The sequence below is a fragment of the Ursus arctos genome, unplaced genomic scaffold, assembly GCF_023065955.2.
Source record: "Ursus arctos isolate Adak ecotype North America unplaced genomic scaffold, UrsArc2.0 scaffold_3, whole genome shotgun sequence".
Lineage (NCBI taxonomy): Eukaryota > Metazoa > Chordata > Mammalia > Carnivora > Ursidae > Ursus > Ursus arctos.
Window position 1 is genome coordinate 89,077,737 of NW_026622985.1, and position 21,604 is coordinate 89,099,340.

At 42.4% G+C, this 21,604-nt stretch overlaps 2 protein-coding genes across 6 annotated transcripts in view; one reads left to right on the forward strand and one right to left on the reverse strand.

Annotated features, from left to right (window-relative positions):
• The first annotated feature begins 19 nt into the window (after positions 1–19).
• Positions 20–8,456, forward strand: NDUFB2 (NADH:ubiquinone oxidoreductase subunit B2). 2 transcript variants are annotated; one of them, XM_026512258.3, is made up of 4 exons: positions 22–171; positions 5,523–5,667; positions 7,068–7,170; positions 8,374–8,456. In XM_026512258.3, the coding sequence occupies exons 1-3, from the start codon at positions 74–76 to the stop codon at positions 7,140–7,142; spliced, it is 318 nt and encodes a 105-aa protein (XP_026368043.1). In that variant the 5' UTR covers positions 22–73; the 3' UTR covers positions 7,143–7,170; positions 8,374–8,456. The 2 variants fall into 2 exon arrangements, with proteins under 2 accessions (XP_057160041.1, XP_026368043.1); XM_057304058.1 differs by having other exon boundaries at positions 20–171; positions 7,068–8,456.
• Positions 8,457–13,284: 4,828 nt separating this feature from the next.
• Positions 13,285–21,604, reverse strand: part of BRAF (B-Raf proto-oncogene, serine/threonine kinase) — a 168,820-nt gene continuing 160,500 nt past the window's right edge. For all 4 annotated transcript variants that reach the window (XM_044388764.3, XM_057304059.1, XM_026512282.4 and 1 more), the window contains one exon: positions 13,285–20,578. In XM_044388764.3, the coding sequence (XP_044244699.2) occupies positions 20,556–20,578 (23 nt within the window). In that variant the 3' untranslated portion in view covers positions 13,285–20,555. The remainder of the gene's footprint in view (positions 20,579–21,604) is intronic.

The window sequence follows — 21,604 nt, forward strand, 5'->3', positions numbered from 1 at the left end:
GGGGCGGGGCGCCGGAGGGAAGTGACGTACGAGGCGGTGCGGCCTGAGAAGTGCCATCGGGACGCGGGCTGGCATGTCGGCTCTGACGCGGCTGGCGCCTTTCGTTCGCCTTGGAGGCCAGCTGTTCAGAGGCCCCGGCTCGCCGGCGGCTGGAGGCAGTGGAGTCCGTCAGTGAGTGTTGGCTGGGGGAGGGGCCTCGCCTGCTAACGGAAAACGCCGGTCTTCGGGACGCCCTCACCTTGACGCCGGGCACCTGGGGCGGACCGGGTCCCTGCAGCGGCCTCTGCCCTGAGGCATGCTGGGACTTGGAGTCCGGCTCCGCGACGTCGGTGCTGGCTGGGGGTGGTCCATGGGCGCCGGGACAATGTTCGCTTGGCAGGTTTTAAACTGTGTATCGGGCCACTCCGGCCCCAGGGGAGCCTGCCCTCGGGAAGTTCAGTTGATCGTGGAGGCAAACTGGAGCTAATCTGGAAGCGAGAGCAGGAGTTGGGGATGAGAGGGCGTTCTGGCCGAAAAAAGAACTTGTACCGTATGTTTTTCCAAGCGTCAGGTGGGAGGCAAGGAGTAGCACAGCGGTGCCGCGGGGGGACCTAGATGTTATTTTTTAAAGCAGTTTTAGGGTCACAGCAAAATTGAGAGGAAGATACAGAGATTTCCCCATAACCTCCCTGCCTCACAAATGCATAGCCTCCCCCATTATCAACATTCTCCATGAATTGATTATCTGTTATCACCCAAATCCCATAATTTGTATTAGGGTTCACTCTTGCAACACGAGAATTGAGAGCGAGCAAAAGAAGAGTCACCTGTGAAGTACCCCAAACATTCTACTGGAGAGCACAGTGCTGGGATGCCAAGGGAGGGCACATCTGTCAAAAACAAATTGGTAATGCAGAGAGATTCAGTAAGAGCAGGATGGAAAGTAGAACATTGGATTTTACAGGTGATGTTCCAGGCCCCTTATATCATCATCTACATTTTTCCAAGAGGCAGTGTAGGGTCGTGGTTAAAGGCAGGATTCTGGCCTCAATTCAGATTTCACCTCTGGCACACTGTAGCTGTTTGGCCTTGGAAAAGTTTCTTGATCTCTAATTGCCTCCGTTTTCTCACCCGTGTGAGGGGGATAATAGTGTCAATTTCCAGGGAACTGAGTGAATAACAATTCTGTAACATATTTTAAGACAGCTGCTGCTGCCTAGTAAGGACCTTACCAGTATTGTTTAACTGTTGTTATTAGGGAACTGAGACTCGGGAAAATTAAAGGAGTGACTTGCTTAAAGTCACATGTCTCTTAAAGCTGTGGAGCTGGGACAGGTGTGGGATGGAAAGAAGGAAAAGGCCTGCATGACCTAAACGAGGACAGCTTTGGAAAACCACCAGCCATAGCCCTTGACCCTGCGTGGGAAAACTGGGGAGTGCTTCTCTTCACTGAGGTGTTGTTACTTCTGTGGTAATTAAGTGGATAAGTATGGAGCATCTTCCAGATGCCAGGGTCCTTTCTAGGTTGTAGGGATAGAGCAGAATACAGGAAAGATAAGGGAACTTCCATCCTGGAGAGGACACAAGTAGAAGAGAACATGTTTAGGTACTGTTAAGTGACATGAAGAAATAAAGCAGGGGATTAATCTAGAGAGTGCCTGGGCTGGGGGTGGATGGGATATTGTACTTAGGATGATGTGGCAATGGAGGCCTGATAGTGATTTGAACCTGAGTGGTAGGTCAGCCAAGCAAAGATGCCAGAAAGAGCCTCTGATGAGGAGACCGCAAGTGTCGAGGCTCTGAGTGCTGATGATGGACAAACAAGCCAGTGAGGCTGGAACGGGCAGAGCTAAGGGGAGAGTGGTAGAGGTGAGGTCGGGGGGGGGGGTGGGGGCAGGTCGGTGACAGTCCTGTAGGGATTTTATTTTAGGAATGATGGGAAGCTGTTTGAGACTTTGAAGCAGGAAAGTTATATGATCTGGTTTCACTTTTTTTTTTAAAGTTTGTTTGTTTGTTTATAGTAATCTATATACCCGAGATCAAGAGTCACATGCTCTTCTGACTGAGGCAGCCAGGCACCCCTTTTTTCAACTTTTTTTTTTTTTTTAAGATTTTATTTATTTATTTGACAGAGACAGCGAGAGAAGGAACACAAGCAAGGGGAGTGTGAGAGGGAGTAGCAGGCTTCCCGTCCCGATGTGGGGCTCGATTCCAGGACCCTGGGATCATTACCTGAGCCGAAGGCAGATGCTTTTTTTTTTTTTTTTTTGTAATTCCATCTAGCATTTTAGTTATTTCAATTTGGTGGGTTCTTCAGCGTATTTAGTTTGCCATAGTGCAGTTAGCAACCCAGCTTGGAACAGGACATAGTCAGACATTTGTGGAATCTTTATATTCCTTAATCATGGAGATTGTTGTGTCATCCATTCCTTTCTATAACTGCAGCATTTCAAAGCTTTGTTCAAAAAGATTTACATCTTAGGGCGCCCGGTGGCTCAGTTTGTTAAGTGTCAACTCTTAATTTTGGTTCAGCTCATATCTCAGGGTCCTGGGATTGAGCCCCTCGTCAGGCTCCTAGCTCAGTGGGGAGTCTGCTTGGGATTCTCTCCCCCACCTCTGTGCGCTTTCTCTCTCTAAAATAAAATCTTAAAAAAGATCCTCTCTTTCCCTCTCTCTCTGCCCCTCCCCCATCTAAAAAATAAAAAAAAAAAGATTTCCACTTTGCAATCAGTGACCCACTTCTTTCTTTCTCTCCCTTTCTTTCTTTCTTTCTTTCTTTCTTTCTTTCTCTCTCTCTCTCTCTCTCAATTTTATTTCTTTAAAGAGCGAGCGCAAGCAGGGGGAGGGGCAGAAGAAGAGAGAGAAAGAATCTCAAGTGGATTCTGTGCTGAATGTGGAGCCTGACGCGGTGCTCGATCCCACGACCCTGAGATCATGACCTGAGTCAAAGTCAAGAGTCAGTTGCTTAACCTACTGAGCCATCCCCGTGCCCCTCTTTTTTTTTTTTTTTTTTTTTCTTTTTAAAGTAATCTGTCCACTCAGCGTGGGCCTGCAACTTAAAACCCCAAGATCAAGAGTCACATGCTCTGCAGCTGAGCCAGCTGGGTGTCCCAATGACCCACTTGTTTCAAAGAATAGTTAAAACAACATGTCACTCTAGCAATAATGAGATGTGGAGAGTTTCTGGTAGTGGGTTTGAACTGTAATTCTCAAATATTATTTTAATGAATTTAACCGATGGGCCCTTATAACTAGATTGTATCTAAAACCTATCAAAGAGGAAGCCTGTTGTTACAGTATATTGAATTCCCATCCCCATGGTTGCTCTGTATAATACAGTGTATGCATAGATGGATCCTGAATAAATACTGTTAAAAGAATTACCATATGATGGCATTACAGAAATAGCGTGATGTATTCTTCAGGTTGTAAAGCAATGATGCTTGAGGGAGCCTATTAAAAGTAATATGTGGTCAGGGGCACCTGGGTTGCTTAGTCGGTTAAACGTCTGACTTCGGCTTAGGTCATGATCTCAGGGTACTGGGATTGAGCCCCGCATTGGGCTTCCCACTTAGCAGGGAGTCTGCTTGTCCCTCTACCCTCCCCCCCCAATGCTCCCTTGTTCTCTCTCAAATAAATCTTAAAAAAAAGTAATATGTGGTCACTTTTTTAAAAAGATATATATTACTCAGCCATAAAGAAAAATCTTGCCATTTGCAACCACATGGATGGAGCTAGTCAGTAATACGCTAAACAAAGTAAGTCAGAGAAAAACATATGATTTCACTCATATGTGGAATTTAAGAAAACAAATGAGGAAAGAGGGGAAAAGAGGCAAATGAAGAAACAGACTACCGAGAACAAGCTGGTGGTTACCAGAGGGGAGGGGGTCGGGGATGGGTGAACCACGTGATGGGGAAGAAGGAGGGCACTTGCTGTGATGAGCACCAGGTGACATGTGCAAGTGTTGAATCACTACATTGTACACCTGAAATTAATACTATACCATATTGTAACTAACTGGAATTTAAATAAAAACTTAAGAAGAATATGTACAAAACCCCCCACATACATACATATGCAAAAATAAAAGCCATCTCTTACAGCATCCATAGCTAATTGTCAATATTTTATGTAGAGCCTTCCAAATAAAAGTGTTAATATACTGAATAAATGTTTACATAAAAATGAAACTATCCCTTCAAGTGTGGTATCATGCTGATGGGAATTCTAATTAAGAACTCTGTCTTTGGTTCATAAACTGAGAAAATTATTAATATTGTTTGTTTATAGGCAATATAAGAGCTTAGGCTTTGCCTCCAAATAATACCCTCGTGTTTTCATCTGTAAACATTAAGAACCATAGGATCTGTCTCATCGGGTTATGAAAATAAATGATAATGCGTATCAAGTGCTTCGTGTGGTGTCTGGCACACGGTAGGCACTGAGTAAATGTAAGTGTTCGTAGCCTTTATGAGCGGGACAGGCTAAGAAGGGTAGGAGGTAGTATGTGTAGGGACTGTGGGTGGATTCATACAAATCTACGGCGCCGTTTGAAGAAACGTTAGTGCCGTTTTGGTAGTTTTTGCTGCACAAAAGAGCACATTGTTTTACAAGCTGTTACCTGAAATGAAATTTGTGAATACATTTTCTATGGAAATTCTCTTTAAATTCTGTATCTATTTTTGTATAGTTGAATATGTATAGCCGCTAAATAGAACTTGACAGTAACGCCATTAAGTACAAATATTATTTAAGTTAGAGTCAGTCAATAATAATTATACTCTAACTGAATAAAATGACTGCAGGCCTCATGGATTGTGTCCCACAATTTGTCAACAGAATCTAAGTGAAAAAAAAACGCAGAAAAAGTTGTTCATACTTACTGTTTAAGGCTCTCTGCTTTGTTCAGAGCTATTAGCTTATTAAAAAGGGTTTGCTGTTGCGCCTGGCCGCCTCAGTCAGGTGGAGCATGCGACTCTTGATCTCAGTCAGGGTCATGAGTTCGAGCCCCACATTGGGTGTAGAGATTGCTAAAAAAAAATAATAATAATAAATAAATAAAAGATTTGCTGAGTCTTCTCTTCCATATAGTGTTCTTTATATTAATAAAGACTGTAATAGAGCAGAGGATATAATTTGCCTTTGAAATAGATACGGCTAAACAGAACGAGATTAGTTTTCTGATTTGTTTTTCTGGATAATCTAAGTGACCGACCACTGCAGGTTCACATCCCTTAACTGAAACTTTGGGGCCAGTACCCCATTATTAATACGTTCCTATTTCTGCTGTAAAACCCATGAACATTCACTAAAGGGAAATAATAGTCTGTCATCCACGCAGGCCAGGTTTTGCTGCCAGACAAGTTTAAAAGCAAGCTTATGAAAAATGAGTTCGAGGGATTATGGAGCTCTGTCATCCTGTGCTTCGTGGAGGAAATGAGAAATGTTAGACTTAGTTTCTAGATGGAACTCAAAAGTTTTGGATGACTTCAAACTTTGAAGACGTACCAAGTTGCATGACCTTTTGTTCTGTCTCGTAGTGCTGGTGGCGGTGTGCATATCGAGCCGCGGTATAGACAGTTTCCCCAGCTGACCAGGTCCCAGGTGGTCCAGGCCGAGATATTCAGTGGGACCATGTGGTTCTGGATTCTCTGGCGTTTTTGGCATGACTCAGATGCTGTGCTGGTAAGTGCAGGACAATAATTCTAATACATTAATAGAATATTATAACTCATTAGATTATTACTAATATATTAATAGCTTAGCTTTCTTTTTCCCTCCTCCCTGTTTGTAGACCTTTTTTTTTTTTTCTTAAAGATTTTATTTATTTATTTGACAGAGACAACCAGCCAGAGAGGGAACACAAGCAGGGGGAGTGGGAAAGGAAGAAGCAGGGAGCAGGGAGACTGATGCGGGGCTCGATCCCGGGATCCTGGAATCATGCCCTGAGCCAAAGGCAAACGCTTAATGACTGAGCCACCCAGGCACCCCTGTAGACCATTTTTTAATCTGGATATATCCCTTTACCGTGTCGTCTTTGTGTTTGTGCAGGAATCCTGTTGCTTCATGAAATACATTACCTTTGACCTTTCCTGACTCACAGGTGTTTTTGTAGGTAGTTCATCTCTCAGGGTTTCTGTTAGGTTGCCATAGTTGCAAGGAGGACTAGAAACTAATTGTTTTACCTTCTGAACCAGGGGTTCGTCAGTGGGTTAAGTTTTACACTTAGATTTCTTTAAATGCTGAATGTCATCTAGTCTGTCTAGAGGCCCAGGGCAGCCAGATTGGGGTGGGAGAGATGGGGGCTAATTTGTCCTAAGGAGAGAAGTTAGCTAGTGGTAACTTTCTAACATGTCATTAGCCTCGAGTAAGCTTTTATCACTTTTACACAGACCCTGTTCTCTAGGAAATTACGTCTTTAAGCCATCAAAATCTGTGCTTGCTGATTCAGATAGGGTAGGAGAAAATTCTTCAAGGTACACGTCTTAGACGTATCATTTCTCCTGAACTTCTCTGTGCCCTTGTCACCCAGTAGAGAGCTCCTTAGTGTCTGTGAACTGGCAGCATATAGTCTCCCCTAGCTCCCGTGTAGGTCAGCTGTGAGGAGGATATGTGGCTGCTTGGCCTGAGACAGTGATGCCACCAGATACGTCCTAGATCAGGACTGAAGATGCATGAGCCCACCTGAGGCTCCCAGATCTCTCCCAGGTCGGCAGCCATGACAGGACACTTTGAGACATTCTGTTTTATCAGGGCTCCAACACACGTCGAGATGGGGGATATCTTTGAAATCTGTTGTCTCCCTTCCTCCATCACAAACACATACTGAAATGCTGGCTCAGGCTGGTGGCTCCAGAATGGGCCTTTTACAATTCAGGCCACAGCCTATAGTGAGCAAATTGAAGAACAGTTGGACCATCAGATAGTTAAAGTAGTAGAATTTGTTCCTGTGGCATGTCAAGGTTTGTGAATATGACAGCCTTACCATGTACACACACACACACACACACACACACACACACACACACACACGTTTAATTCATTGTATGGAATATAGATTCTTTACTTTTAATGTTTGTCACCAGGGTCACTTTCCATATCCAGATCCTTCCCAGTGGACGGATGAAGAACTAGGTATCCTTCCTGATGATGAAGACTGAAGATGTAGATTGAATTCTTTGCAAGCAGGTATGCCCCAAATTCCTGAAGGACAATTAACTATATCGTGTCTGATTTCTGCCTGTAGTATGTTTGTATTTGCTGTCTTCCTGCCATCCTCTTCTTTTGATCTCATCTTCCTTTTCACTCTTTGTTTTAAAAAATTCTCTTTTCCTGAGTTGTGTTACAATTTAGGGTCCCGTTTAGCCATCTCTTGATGGCATTTAAAAAAAAATTTATTCCTTTTAAGATTTTATTTGCGAGAGAAAGAGAGAGGGGGAGATCACGAGTAGGGGTGAGGGGTAGAGGGAGAAGCAGACTCCCCGCTGAGCAGGGAGCCCGATGCAGGACTTGATCCCAGGACCCTGGGATCATGACCTGAGCCAAAGGCAGATGCTCAACCAACTGAACCACCCAGGTGCTCCTCACCCTGAGTGTCTAAATGGAAAGTTCCAGCATATGGGAATGTAATGATATGGAATTGTGTGGAAATTAACCCTAAACAGTAAAAGGTTATGGCCCTTTCATTTTTCCAAATTAGGAATCAATTTTTCTTCTTTCAAAAGGAAGGTACTAGGAATGGGTACTAGAAAAAGGAGCCCCTTTTCCCACAAACCTCTCAGGAGTTAAGACATTCTCACGTAATGTGTTTTTAATCATTGCACATAAAATAATTGCCATCACTCAGAGTGCCTTGGAAATTGTTTTATTTATTTTTGGGAATTGGTTTAAAGGCTAGGAAGCAGTAAATGAAAAGTGTTCCTATTACATCATATTAGTATTGTTATTATAATTTTAATTAGAAGTAGCTTATTAACATGAAAATTACAGCAGTTTTGGGGTATGTAGGGAGAAGGGGGATAGGGAAAAATGTCACCGAAGGGCAGGCAGTCAGTTAAGCTGTGTTCCAACTTGTTTTGTGTCTCTGGATTTACTCTGGGTCAGAGGTCCCAGTCCTTGCCAGGACCCTGCTGCCCTGTGTAATGTGTCTGCCAGCACTAACCTCTTCTCTTCCTATGGAGTCCCCAATATTCTCACACGCAGTCATTAACATTCTGCTTTAAAGATGAGACTGTCGACTCTTTGAGAAAGCAAGGTGACTTTGCTTCTCTAGAGGATGACTCACATCATCAGTGTTCAGTGACTGCTTGAATAATTGAATGAACCAAAATGATGAATTTGAATTATTGAAAATAAAAGTACTTAAAGCTTTCTACTTTTGTTTCCCTGCAGGAGCCAGGTGAGAATTTCCAGCAGTTACGGACTTCATATTGTACATGAAAGTTGTAAAATTAAAGTGTTTTGGTCAACAGTAAGGAACTGAGTTATGGATGTTTCTGATAATGACAACCACCGTTTATGGATTATTTCCTGTGCTCCCAGCTGCTGTTCTAACTGGTTACAGGCCCTGTCAGTGGACCCTCTGGGTACCCCATGGTGTAGAGAGACATTAGCTCCACTTACCAGTGAGGCACTTAAGTCTGAAGGAGATGAAGTAGTTTTGCCTGAGGGTCACACATGGTTGAGTGGTGACATTAGGTCTGACCGTACACTTGACCGCAGTGCCAGACTGCCTGCCTTCTAGTGAATGTTTCAGTCACGTGTATGTTGACAGTGTGAAAACTCTTGCCCTGATATACAGAGGTTAGAGGTCCGTGCAGTCCAGTTCTTGTATTTATATATCCCTTCTGGGTTGGGTGTTGTGCTGAGTGGCCATTCGTGGACCTAAGACACACGTCTAAGTAGGATTTCTTAGGGCTGGAGGAATGGGAGGTATGGGTGAAATGGGATAGTCCCCTTTTCCTAAAATGTGTTTGTACTTTAGAACTTTCTGTAGTGTCGCAATTCTGGGTATGTAGGACGGTATTTTCTTTTATCCACAGATAAAAATCTGCAGTATAGAGTGGCTTAATGACTGGCCCAGAAGCATAACTCTTCATATTTTTAAGTTTTTGACCACTGAAGTGTTGGGAATACAGTGCTAAGTAAGACATGATTCAGTTCTTAAGGGGGCTAGATTTTAGGAAGGGCAGACAGACACTAATCGATTATGTGAGATTTACTATGTGCTCTGAAGGAAATAACACTGGGCGATGTGCTAGAGATAGGTGGGTACTGATCTTTGTGCGGGTGGAACCTGAACAAGGAGGAGGAACCATTCTAAGGGGAGAGCGCTCAAGGGACGGGGGACAGCAGGAACCAAGGCCTAGGATGGGACCAAGGTCACTGTTTCAGAACACAAAGTCCGGTGGGGTTCCAGCAGGTGAGGGGACGGGGACGAGGTGAGGCTGACAGGTCATGGGCACAGGTTTAGGTTTTATGTCAAGTGCAGTGAGAAGCCTCTGGCAGGCTCTGAACAGGGTGATCCTTGGGTTCCCACTCCCGCTTTGGTTCTCCTCAGTTGTCAGAGTGGACACAGTGCCAGCAAAGTGGAAGCAAGGGGACCAGTCCGCCCTCCCCACTGCCAGCTCTAGCGGTTCCGAGCCTGACACCGCGGTGCCAGAGACACTTCTCTTGGTTTTGTGTTTACTCACGTGGGTAAGAGCGAGCAGCCTCAGCTCAGCTGAAAATATGGAAGCTCTTTAAAAGGCCATCTCTTTTCTGTACTTTTTAGGTCTAATTTTTGTTGTCTCCCACCTGCCAACAAAGCATTTCATTCATGTGTACTCACTGTAACCGTGAACTCAAGTAGGATAATCCCATTAGCTCTTTTCCTTAGAAATCATTCCGAGTTGCTTGATTGGAATTAAAGGTAACTTTAAAAACAGCAGTCTTCTAAACCCAGCCAGTGTGGCCTCCACATACTGGATCCTCCTTTTCATACGCGGGCTGTGAAACCAATCTGAGCTGATGCAGAAGTTGTCCCCAGCCTTCTCTCCAGTAATGACCTCCACCCTGTCACATTTGCCTCGAAGCACGCAGGGGTTGGAGTGCCAACCCTGAGCAGTCACACTCCAGGTATCACGTTTGGCTCCCCCAAAACCTCCTAGCCTGCTGTTGACCGGAAGCCTTAGTGAGAACATAAACAGGCAATTTACATGTCTTGTACGTTATATGTATTATATACTGTATTCTTAAACTAGAGAAAAAATTAAAATCCTAAGGAACAGAAAATATATTTAGGGGACTGTGCTGTATTTATTGAAAACAATCATGTAAAAGTGGACCACACAGTTCAAACCCATGTTCAAAGGTCAGCTGTACAGCTTATGGGAAACTAAAGTGGGAGAGGGCCCCAAAAGGGATGTTTAAGTACATTTGATTGATGGTTCTATGTAGTCGAATAGAGGAAACTCGGGGCTTACTGTGGTCTAGGCACGGTGGTCAGAACTTTGCATGTGTTAATTCTAATGTATTAAGTGTATATTCTTTCTGTTTTATAGATGAGGACACTGAGCTATAGACAGGTGACTTGCCCAAGGTCATAAAGGTGGAACAGGTTCAGATCCTGGCTGGCTGGCTCTAGGCCGGTCATGGCCTACTCACAATTTTACATCGCATATGCCTGTGTGTGTGTGTATGTATATAATCCAGAAGTTTTGTGAAACAGTACTTATCTGTGATATACGCTGTTACTTTCTTATTCTGGTTTACATACTAAATGGTTGATTGAGACTGATTTTACTACCCAGTAATGGGACTCAACCTGCAGTTTGGAAAACTGGCACAGTGCTAAAGAATTCAGGCTCTGGAGTCAAACTTGCTGGATCTGACTCATTGCTTCACCATTTACTTGGTGTGACTTTGGGCAGATTATTTATGTGATCTCTTCGTCAACTTCCTGGTTTGTAAAAGGGATTAGATTAAATGCGTTAGCACATAAAACCCTTAGAACCACATCGGCTCTGAAGGGAATAACTCTAAATGGAAGCAACTGTTATTTCTAGACCACTGGGTCTAAGCTACGTTTATAGTGACCCCTGACTCCCAGGCTGATCTGTATAGAAAACCCCCTAGACGAAGCATGTGAACAGATACGCCAGCAGATGCGGTGCCGCCCGTCTCCACTGACAAAGGAGACCGACGTTCGGAATGTCTTCCGTGCTCCCAGCGAGTGTCAGGGTGTGGTCTGACAGATGGAGAGCAGAAACCTACCTTTGCAAGTGGGAAGGCAGGTGGTGAAGAAATTACTGATGGCATCAAATTGAGTGTCAAATTCTAACCCAAATTATAACTTGATCAGTTTCCTATGGAACCCTGAGTGCAAGTAACACGGGAGACAGTGCGTAAGGAACACCTGGTTGTGTGCACGTTACAGGAAGGTCTGGAAGGCATCTCGGGTCTGCTTGCCCCCGAGACACTTCTGTGGAAGAGGTCGACCTGCCTCAGCAGCTAGGCCTCTACCTTCTGTCACTTACCTGAGCAGTGGCACCCGAATGGCCAGGACAGCAGGGGCAAGTGGAGTATGGCTGGCACAACATCCATTTCTAGCCACAGACTCAGTGTCATGGAGTCAACACCCATTTTTTTTTTTTTAAAGATTTTATTTATTTATTCGACAGAGATAGAGACAGCCAGCGAGAGAGGGAACACAAGCAGGGGGAGTGGGAGAGGAAGAAGCAGGCTCCCGGCGGAGGAGCCTGATGTGGGGCTCGAACCCAGAACGCTGGGATCACGCCCTGAGCTGAAGGCAGACGCTTAACCGCTGTGCCACCCAGGCGCCCCTCAACACCCATTTCTATACAAATTTTGTTACAGCTGTTACAACCATAACAGAATTATATATTTTTATTTATATATATGCACGTGTATATATATAAATAAAATACACATTATTTATATATAATAAACCCACAGCGCATACTACTGCTCTTGAAAACAGAAGTCCTGAGTCTTGGCTCCATGAGCCTAGGGAAGTCATTTCTGGGGATTCCTAATCAGTAACTGACTGTGAAGGGACTTGGACCAGAATATCCTTCAGGAAACCTGCACTAACACTTTATGAGCCTAGGAGAGCTATATAACCCAGACAGCAGGTCCAATGATCACAGCCCCTGATAAAATTTCAGCCCTAGTATGGTAGGGTGCTTTATAATAGAATTTTGTCACAGTAATGAAAGCGTTCATGTTCTGGACTAAATTTTAAGGAAAACCTCTTGTAGAATAATAGTCTTAAAAAATAAGGCCCCACTCTGTTGTAATCATGTATGAAGTTTCTTTAAAAACGAGTTTCTTGGGGCGCCTGGGTGGCGCAGTCATTAAGCGTCTGCCTTTGGCTCAGGGCGTGATCCCGGTGTTCTGGGATTGAGCCCCACATCAGGCTTCTCCTCTGGGAGCCTGCTTCTTCCTCTCCTGCTCCCCCTGCTTGTGTTCCCTCTCTCGTTGGCTGTCTCTCTCTGTCAAATAAATAAATAAAATCTTAAAAAAGTTTCTTAAATGCTATAATGTTTGTATTACAGAATTACATTTTTTTAGATGAGAAAGCCAGAATTTTATGATTAGTTGGAGATGCCTCAAATAACGTGCCATCCTGAAGACTTTTCTGTTCCTTCTTAGAGTTCTTGGACATAGGGTTTCCCGGTGAGGTTTTAAAATGGTTTACTTCTCTTCTGGAAACTGCCCAGTTACCTGACATAGCTTGAAGTTATTCTAGGGGTCTTTCAAACTTGAGGTCATGAAATCACATAAACGAAATCAACTCACTGGGGTAACCAGCATTTTTTTAAAAAAAAACAGTATAAAACACAATGCACAGTTTCAAATATATATGTCTCTGTACATTCGTGTTCCCACAGAAAATGTATTTGGACATTGTGTCAAAAAAGTTGAAAGACACAACTGTAAGGGGATCTTCTCCAGACGAGACGCTTAACTTTAATGACTCAATTACTGCACACACTTCAACTGAGCCAGTGCAGGGGAGCAGTCAGGTCACAGCGTCATAAAATACCTGAGGGGCATCGCCAACACTGGACAGAAGGCTGTCCCCAACACAGGAGTGCGGCTGGTACAATGTAGCAGGCATTCATCTTGACAACTTCACAAATACTTTCCATACAAGTAACTTCTACCCACCCAGCAGTAATTGACATGAAACCAAAGGCACATTTCTCAGTCTCTGCGTTGCCTGAAGAACTGTCAGAATCCTGACTACTTACGTTGTCAAATGTGATAGTGCTAGAAAAAGAATCTTGATAAGACTTCTCCATGCAGTCAATCTTTATTATAGCAGTATTCGCATATTCACATCAAGTACATAGAACTTTTTGCCTTTTATATAATACAGAGTTTTTAAATAACTTTACACAGAAATAAATCTCTTCAATCTGAATTTCAGCTTTTTTTTTTAAATTCTCCATGCTTTCTATCCAAACTGAACAATATTTTCCATTGTACAAATTTACACAAGAAAAACTCCAAAGTACAAATGAAGGGACCTGAGCAGGAAAGAACCAAAGTATCAAGAAGTGGGTATGGGGAAGAATTAAAAAGGAAAAAAAAAAAAAAAAAGATTCAAGCAAACATTGAAGATTAAGGGACAACAGGGAGACTTCATCCATTTGACTGAAAATAAATGTCTTTTTTTATGAATTGAAAAATAAGCTTTAAAAATAGTTACTCCATTGTAATTTTTGCAAAGCAGGTATAAAGAGGTCTGTGGACAATTTAAAAGTCCCCATTTTTTTTTTCCACTGGGCACACCCCAGACTCCATGAGAACCTTTTCAATGCTTGAGTGGAACTGAAGTGAACTAAACCCAAACCTTAGGCAGCAAGAGAGAGAGGAATGTATGTGTGAATCGTCATTAGGTTTGGAGCGGGAAATCAGGAGCCATTAATTCACTGCGGTTAAAACACAAAGGATTTCCCTTTCCTCTCCCTTATAGAAGAACTGTCCTCAAACCAAGAAGTAAATGAAAAGGGGGGTATTTTCCTTTTTCTTGGTTTAAATCAAAGAGCAATCCTAAATACTGAACTAGGATTCAAAGGGACATATGTTGAGGAACGGTCAAATTCAATCCCCCGATCAGCTGTGCGCTCCTAAGAAGGCAACTGCTGAGTGAGGAAAGGGTCAGAGGGTACAACCAACAAATGAGATCACCACAAAAACATATCACTGTGATAGAGTCCTTTAAATCAGGCAATATCATGAAGGCCAAATCAAGACCATAACCTGTGGCATGGCCAAAGGAAGAACAGAGGACCCAACGAATGCATTTCCAAACAGGGAAAGGTACAGCATACACACAGACACACACAGACAGACATGCACGCACGCACACTCCTGTATGTAAACTAATATAACATGAAGATAAATAAGACAAAGGTTAGCCACTTATGTTGGTAATTAACACGAATAAAAAGGCATTATATGTTTACATAGCTGGTTTTAATCAGCTATGGAACATATACAAATGTATTAGGAAGGAATGTTTTTTTAAAAAACTGTTCACAGCTTAGAATAAAAAGCACACTTATTGCACTCTTACATTTTATTTCAGGTAATTATAGTTTATTTCCCACCGTCACATCAATTTTTCCCTAGCCCCAGACTTCCTCCCACACCCTCCCGCCTCCCATTTTGGTCCACTTTTTCTCTACATTTGTGCCTACTTTGAACTTCGTTGCTTATGCTAGTCTGAAGTTTCTTCCACCAAGATACATGTGGGTTAAAAAAGGCTTAACACACAAATGCAACACAGAATAATTTTCAACACAAAACCGGTCCTAAGCAACTTATAACCCCCCATCCCCACCCCTGTAAATGGAGCCCTTCCCCTGCTGCATCTCTTCAGCCAACTTCCTGCCCAACTCCCTACTGCCTGTGCCGGAGCCAGCTGCTCAACCTGCCAGCGCAGCAGACGGTTCGCACGAATCCTGCTTTTGATACTAACACGAACAAACACATTTCAGTTGTTTGCCAAGAGTACTTCAATCTACAGAATTCTTAAAAAACAAACTTATCAAACACACACACACACACACACACACACACACACACACCCCAGATACACTGGCTGTGTCCTCATGCACAACTGGTTATATCACTGTAATTAGTCAAAACAGAATTTTGTTAAATAAAATACATTTTAATAAAATTAAACATTTTAATAAAACTAATTTGGTAATTAATAAAACTAACAGTGGGTAAAGGGGGTCAAAGGGTAAAAAAAGTTAAATAAAAAAAGGATTAAAAAATTAACAGCTTGACTTGTGGATGTTGAAATAAAAGATCTGCTTAATCACTCTGAGGTGAGGATGAACCATCTCTATGCATGTTAAAGCACTGTTACCTTACTTGAAGATTTTAAGACTTAATGATTCTGTCCTCCTCTACCTGAAAAATCCTGATAGCAACCGTTAATTACCCTTTCCACCACTGGCAAAATTTAGGACTAAATTTCAATTTCAATGTCTTTGCCCAAACAGAAGTGAAAATAAGTTATCTGAAAACAACAAAACAAAGCTTACTCTCTAGTGTGCTGATAAAACAAAAATCTTACCAGTATCTTCAATTTTACCAGAGCTAGCGATCACTGGCCATTTGGTTCTCCTCTGGCCAATATACAAATCAGGCAGAGATGCTATGCGCTCCGTGGGTGCTCAACCACCTATGGGCATCAGTACTGCAGCTCAGAGAAACATCTCGAGAACTTGCTGAAGACAGTACGCTGCCTTTCCTGGGGGCGGCAAGAAATGCAACGAGATACAAAAAGCACACCGTGGAGCGTGTCCAGTTCACACGCACCGGCCACGTCATTAACTATTCCAATGCCCCCTCGTAAAGGGGACCCGGAGACCCCGTCTGGTCCCCACAGCACCCTGAACAGCATTAGCAGGACAGTCCCACTTAATTTGCAAACACGTCCTAGGGGGCAAGTTTACGTTTTAGACTGAAAAATCACTGTTTAGGTTCGCAGCAGTACTCTGGGAACTGATAAAATCAAAGTCTGCCCTCTGCACTAGCTTCCTCCTTCCCACTCTTGAGAAGTGTTCGCTGCCCAGCATATAGTACTTCTGACCCCCAAACTACAGCAACTCCTTAAAATGTCTGTCAAACATTTCTGTTATATAAAAGTTCCATGCTTTGAAGATCCTATTGGAGTAGAAAAAGTTTCTCTAGAAATGTCACTGAACTATAATTTTCAACCTAGTTGCTCTATGTGATAAATATATCTGACTCTACTAGGGATTATGTGCTTTAAAAAAATAATTTTGTTCACTGAAAATTTACCTGTGTGTCTTCTCATTTTTTAAATGTGATTTTGGCTATAACCCTTTAGTGCATTTGTCTTTGCAGTCTAAATTGCACTCTAAAAAATATTAACACAGCTGAGTTGGACCAGAGTGGCTGCTCTCTTCACAAATCACTTTTTCTGCTAAAATTTTAGCTTTTTTTTTTTTTATTGCATCGTGAAGGCACAGTAAAGATCATTTGGCAAATTGTCAAGGTATTTTTCTAGAGCCTCACCTACACCATGTCAATGTATGGCCTGTAAGCTGTTTGCTGTTTATACTCAACAGTAAACTTTCCATGTCTGGTTACTTTTTTAAAAAAATAGCCTAATGGTTGGAATCTGCTAGTCTCAAGGTGCTGATTTTCTAGTGCTCAGAGTGCCAACTTGGACAAAGAAGAGAATCATACGGAATCATTCTACCCTCTCAGCTGGGCAGTCTCTCGATAGGAGTATCTGTGCATGTGATGGAGCTGTGGCTCACTCACCATGAAGATGTATATGGTCTTGCCACGCCTACTGAAAATCATAATTGTATCACTGTAGTGAATTGTTACTGTAACTACTTAATTTCATGCAACTGACTTAAGGTGAAGATTCTGAAACGGACCCCGAAACAGATGCTGGCACCACGTGCAACAACATTCAGAAACTCGGAGCTACATTTTTCAGTATTACTGCTGAAATGCACAATGCCCTTTAGGACAGAGTGAGAGTGCTCAAATACAAGTACACGTCAAAGTTAAAATCTTCAATCATCTTCATGTTCTAGAGCTCCTGACTTTTCATATTTGAAAATAACGAACTATTCATTACCTCGTTCTGAGGAGGTAGTTTTTTGAAGAGGTCACCCGAACCCCACGATGTGCTTCCAACTAAAGCCAGGTGGGGTCGGCACAAGGCTGGGGAGCGGGCGCACACGAGGGGCAGGTGAGGTCCTGGGAGCGTGGGCAGCAGTTCCAGCACTGGCTGCTGACTGAAAGAGAACACCGTGAACTGAGAGCGCTGGGACTGCACCAAAGGAGAATCTAGGAAGTATTTACAGAGTTCCCGGTGGACAGTGCTGAGTCTTGATTGCCTCTGTGTAACTATGTAATGCTCTTTCTCTTCCAATACCAACATAAATATAACCTGTATGTGTTATATGGCATTTTATCTTCTAGGATGCCCCAGTATATCCTGCAAGATTGTAAGTGCAATCAGGGCCTCGATGTTCAGGAACCAGAATTGGACAGCTAGACAGAAACTTCTTTTAAGGTGCATGTAAGTACAAATGACCACACTGGATTTTCTATCCACAAATCCCTTTTATAAACTACTTTTTGGTCAATGTTATTTCAGTGGCAAAAGTCTAGACCCTGAACTCTAGTTTGATGACAAAAAAGTCCATCGGGAATACTACGTATTTTGAAACAATCTTTTATGTCTGCTCTCAAATTTTTTAGAAGGCTTCACCTGTCCTTACCCAAAATAAAATACGCTATAGAAGGCACTGCAGCCACTTTAAGGAAGAGACAGGTAACGACAACCTTACAGGATAGTCATCAAAGCAGCCACACACTCTCTATACAAATTATCCATAAAGTGCTTTGCACAAACAAGGAGTTCTTCCTTGTATCTTCTTAGGAGCTCAACAAGTCTATCTGTAATCTAAATATCCAAAAATAAGACGAAACCCCTTTATCATGTCATTTGTAAACTACAGAAAAAACTATCTGATGGAAAAAAGGGATGAGAAATACTAAAATTTTATTTTTATTTTTTAAGGGCTCTATAAAAATCTCTCAAGAATACCCTGAGCCTGGCTTCTGACTGGGCACAGCTTCATTTGAGACCAAGTCTATTCCCCCTTTTCAACTGAGACAGCAACCTATTCTAAAGAGGATGGAAGAAAACAGCGTGTCGCCCCTTCCGGCGCTAAGCTTCCTCCATCACTAGTGCCTGTCTGGGCTCCGGCCCCAGGGTCGTCCTGCTGCCGAGCCGCCAACCCGACGGCAGGCTCCACCTGCTCTGCACCACATGCCTCTGTTCCGACTGAGCTCTCTCCGCTCTTGGTGAAGCAAACACAACAACCAGTTTAAAAGCATGTCTGGGGACATATTTAAAAAGAAAAATAATGCTTTAAAAAGAGAACCAGCCTTATGCACACAAGATGCTCCTCAAATCGGCATGACTCTTCGCAATTTCTGAATTTTGTAAAGATACTGCTCTGCTCATGTGGGACTTCAGAACACACTGCTTCTCAAACTCATTAATAACTGCAGGATATTTTCCATTTTACTAGGACAACCTTTCACAGGTCTGTGGAATTTTCAGTAGGCCTTCCTCTGAATACAGGTATTCTAGCAAAAAGCATGGAATGACAGTGAGCTTCATAGGCTGAAAGATAGTGGGATCAGTTACAATTTGAAATTTTTAAATAACAACTTCTAATTCCCTGATTTATTTTTTAGGTCCTGGCTAATTTCTTTAAGGTCCTTGGCTACATAGCTTGGTTGGGCTAAGTACATTTGATTTGATTTACATTCCTAAATCCTGGCAAGAGATTCTAAGACTCATGATAAGGGAGGTATTTGTCATTAATACTTCCAGAGTCATTTTCTTTGTTACTACTGCAATTTATGCTACCCTTTAGTAAAGGCCAAAGGAAGCTATGGCTGAGTTCTACTTTCCACTTGTGCAAAGATAAAGAATGATGTTTCTAATACCACGTAGCTCCTTCTATAGAAACAACTGATGTTAGGCTTCACACACCCTCCCCCTCAGTCCCAATACACCTAGAATTGCTCTATTCTCTACTTGGGGAACTCAGCTGCCAAATTACCCAACCTTTTGAAGACCAGGCTTGGGAAAAAAGGAAGGAGGAGAATGAATGGAGACACCACCATTTTTATTTTAGGTTGCATATTCTAGATAAAAGACTGGAAAGAGGATGGAGGATGTAGTGTAGGAGTAAGTTGGAGGAAAACATGAGATATTAGCAAAGATGTTAGTGTGGATCCAGCAAGTACCATTAATTTAAAAATTATAAATATCTGTCATTATGCTAAGACTCCCCATATTTAGGTAGAGAAAAGGATAATGATCTTTCTTTAAAAGTTGTTTATATAACAAAAATACAATTTTCCAGGATATATAATTCTGGTGGGAAGTATTATTTTATTCCAATTCAATTAAATCTGAAAATTATTTTCTTTTTAATAAAAATATAATAGAAGAAACTCAGAAATTAAAACTTGTACCTTACATTTAAATTACATAAATGTCTCACACATTCAAAACTGTTATCAAGCAGTTTTGTAGGCTTTTAATTAGATACTGCCATGGCATTTTGTGCCCTGGACAAAGTAGCCACATAAGTACTTGAAGACTGGAAGAGCTTAGGAGGAAGATATCAACTGTATTTTCCTGAGAACTTGCTACATTGTGGAGGAAAAAAAAAAAAAAAAATCCCCAACACTGTCTTCATTGCTGGACCCAGTGAGAAAAGAAGGCAATGTGCGCCAGCACTTTCCAGCCTGCTTGGTTAGGCAGACACCCTCAGTGAGCAAGGAAACAAAGGCCAGAAACCCAGTAGGTCAGGAAAAAGATGCAGCATTCCCTTTTCCTCTACACCAAAACGTATCTCCTCCTCGCCTCTCATTCTCCATTTAAATAAGAGCTTCACTTGATAAAAATTTGTCAAAGACTGGACATGCACCACACAGAAAGGCCATGCTGCATTTTTGTTCCATCCCTCAGAAATGACCCGGTGGTGACTAGGGGAAAGAGCTCCACGACAAAATCCCAGAACAGGAAAGAGAACGATGCTTGGCGATTGCAGCCGCCCCGTCAGGTGACCAGCCACACACTGAGCTGGCAGTTAGAAGGGCAGAGCTGACTGGCAGGCTCTCCACAGCCAATCTCCCAAGCTGTAGCAGCAGGTTCTTTCCATCATGCCTGACCATCAAAAGGTCAGAACTCAGGCTCTCTCCTCTTCCTTCCTGGGAGTGGGCAGACTTGTATGCACGTGGTATTTGTGTTGAAGAAGAAAACACTGGCAGCAGAGAATTCTGGTTCCTAAAACATTCTTCCCTCTTTTGTTGGATGGGAAATTCCATTCTGTTCCACACCAGCTTATGCATTGAAAATTCTGTATCTTTAAAAAAAGATTTGAGGAACAGAACTGTGTTTTGATGTTAACAAATTGTACGAACACAAGACTTAAGAAATAAGAGTAGATGTTGCCATGATGGTGTGGCTACTTGAAGGCTGCAAATTCTCCTGTAGAGGGAGGACAAGAGCTAATTTTAAAAAAGTTATCTCAAATAACCTAGAGACCTAAAAAGCCTCACTGAAACCTCACTGATAGGTGACTTACTATTATTATAAATCTAGCATCATCATCATTAATTTAAAAGCAAAAATGGCTGAAACCCAAAGAATAATTTATAATATGTAGGATATGCTTCAGTTCTATCAATTAAATATCAAGTCTGCGGGTAATTTCCCAGTTGGGTTTTACATGCTATGCTGAAAACCATTTCAATGAACAAAATTTCTCAAAAACAGACTGTAAAATAGTAAGGTTGATTTGCTGAATACTTTATCCCCAGTTATCAACTCATTTCCATTATTATAATGCCACTATTAGAAAGGAAGAAGCAGGAATTATCCCATTTGCAAAAGATAAAATTAAGAGGTCAAATGATTTGTCCACACGATGCATTTGACTGAAGGAAAGAAAATCTAGATGGTCCCTTTTCTAGTTTATTTCCCCTTTCAAACCACCAATTACATGGGGGCACATGTCATTGAACTTCCCTGAATTTGAGGTTTTCACCCAGCATTTTGTTCACAGCTTCTACTTGTGACTGGAGGCCGGTTCTTCTTCTTATATACGCTCTAGCTGATTTCTGGGGGTTGGTTAGTAACCAACAACTACCAGAATGTAGCCGGCCTTAACATCTATTTTCTGTGATAAGAGCCTGTGATGTGGGTCCAGTCACTGACACGAACACACTGTTTCATCTAGGAGTGACCTGTCTACTCTCTGACTGCCAGTAGAGTCCAACTGACTACTAGAGGACACTGGTATGTCCCAACAAACAACGGATTGCTAATGACTGGCTAACTGAACCCCCAGATTGCAGACTGATAATATTAGCAGCTATCTGAGTGTCTGTTATATGCCAGGTGCCTCACTGAATGCTTTATGTACATTTGCATCTAAGCCTCATAATAACTATAAGGCAGGTGCTATTACTTCTGCTAATTTATGGAGGAACAAGCTGGGGGTTTAGAACGATG

What these genes read in the sequence shown, in the direction of transcription:
- NDUFB2 (XM_057304058.1), top strand. Translation starts at nt 74, where the DNA reads ATGTCGGCTCTGACGCGGCTGGCGCCTTTCGTTCGCCTTGGAGGCCAG. An exon ending in GGAGGCAGTGGAGTCCGTCA is followed by an intron (nt 172 to 5,522) that starts GTGAGTGTTGGC and finishes TCTGTCTCGTAG; the next exon opens with TGCTGGTGGCGGTGTGCATA. An exon ending in ATGACTCAGATGCTGTGCTG is followed by an intron (nt 5,668 to 7,067) that starts GTAAGTGCAGGA and finishes GTTTGTCACCAG; the next exon opens with GGTCACTTTCCATATCCAGA.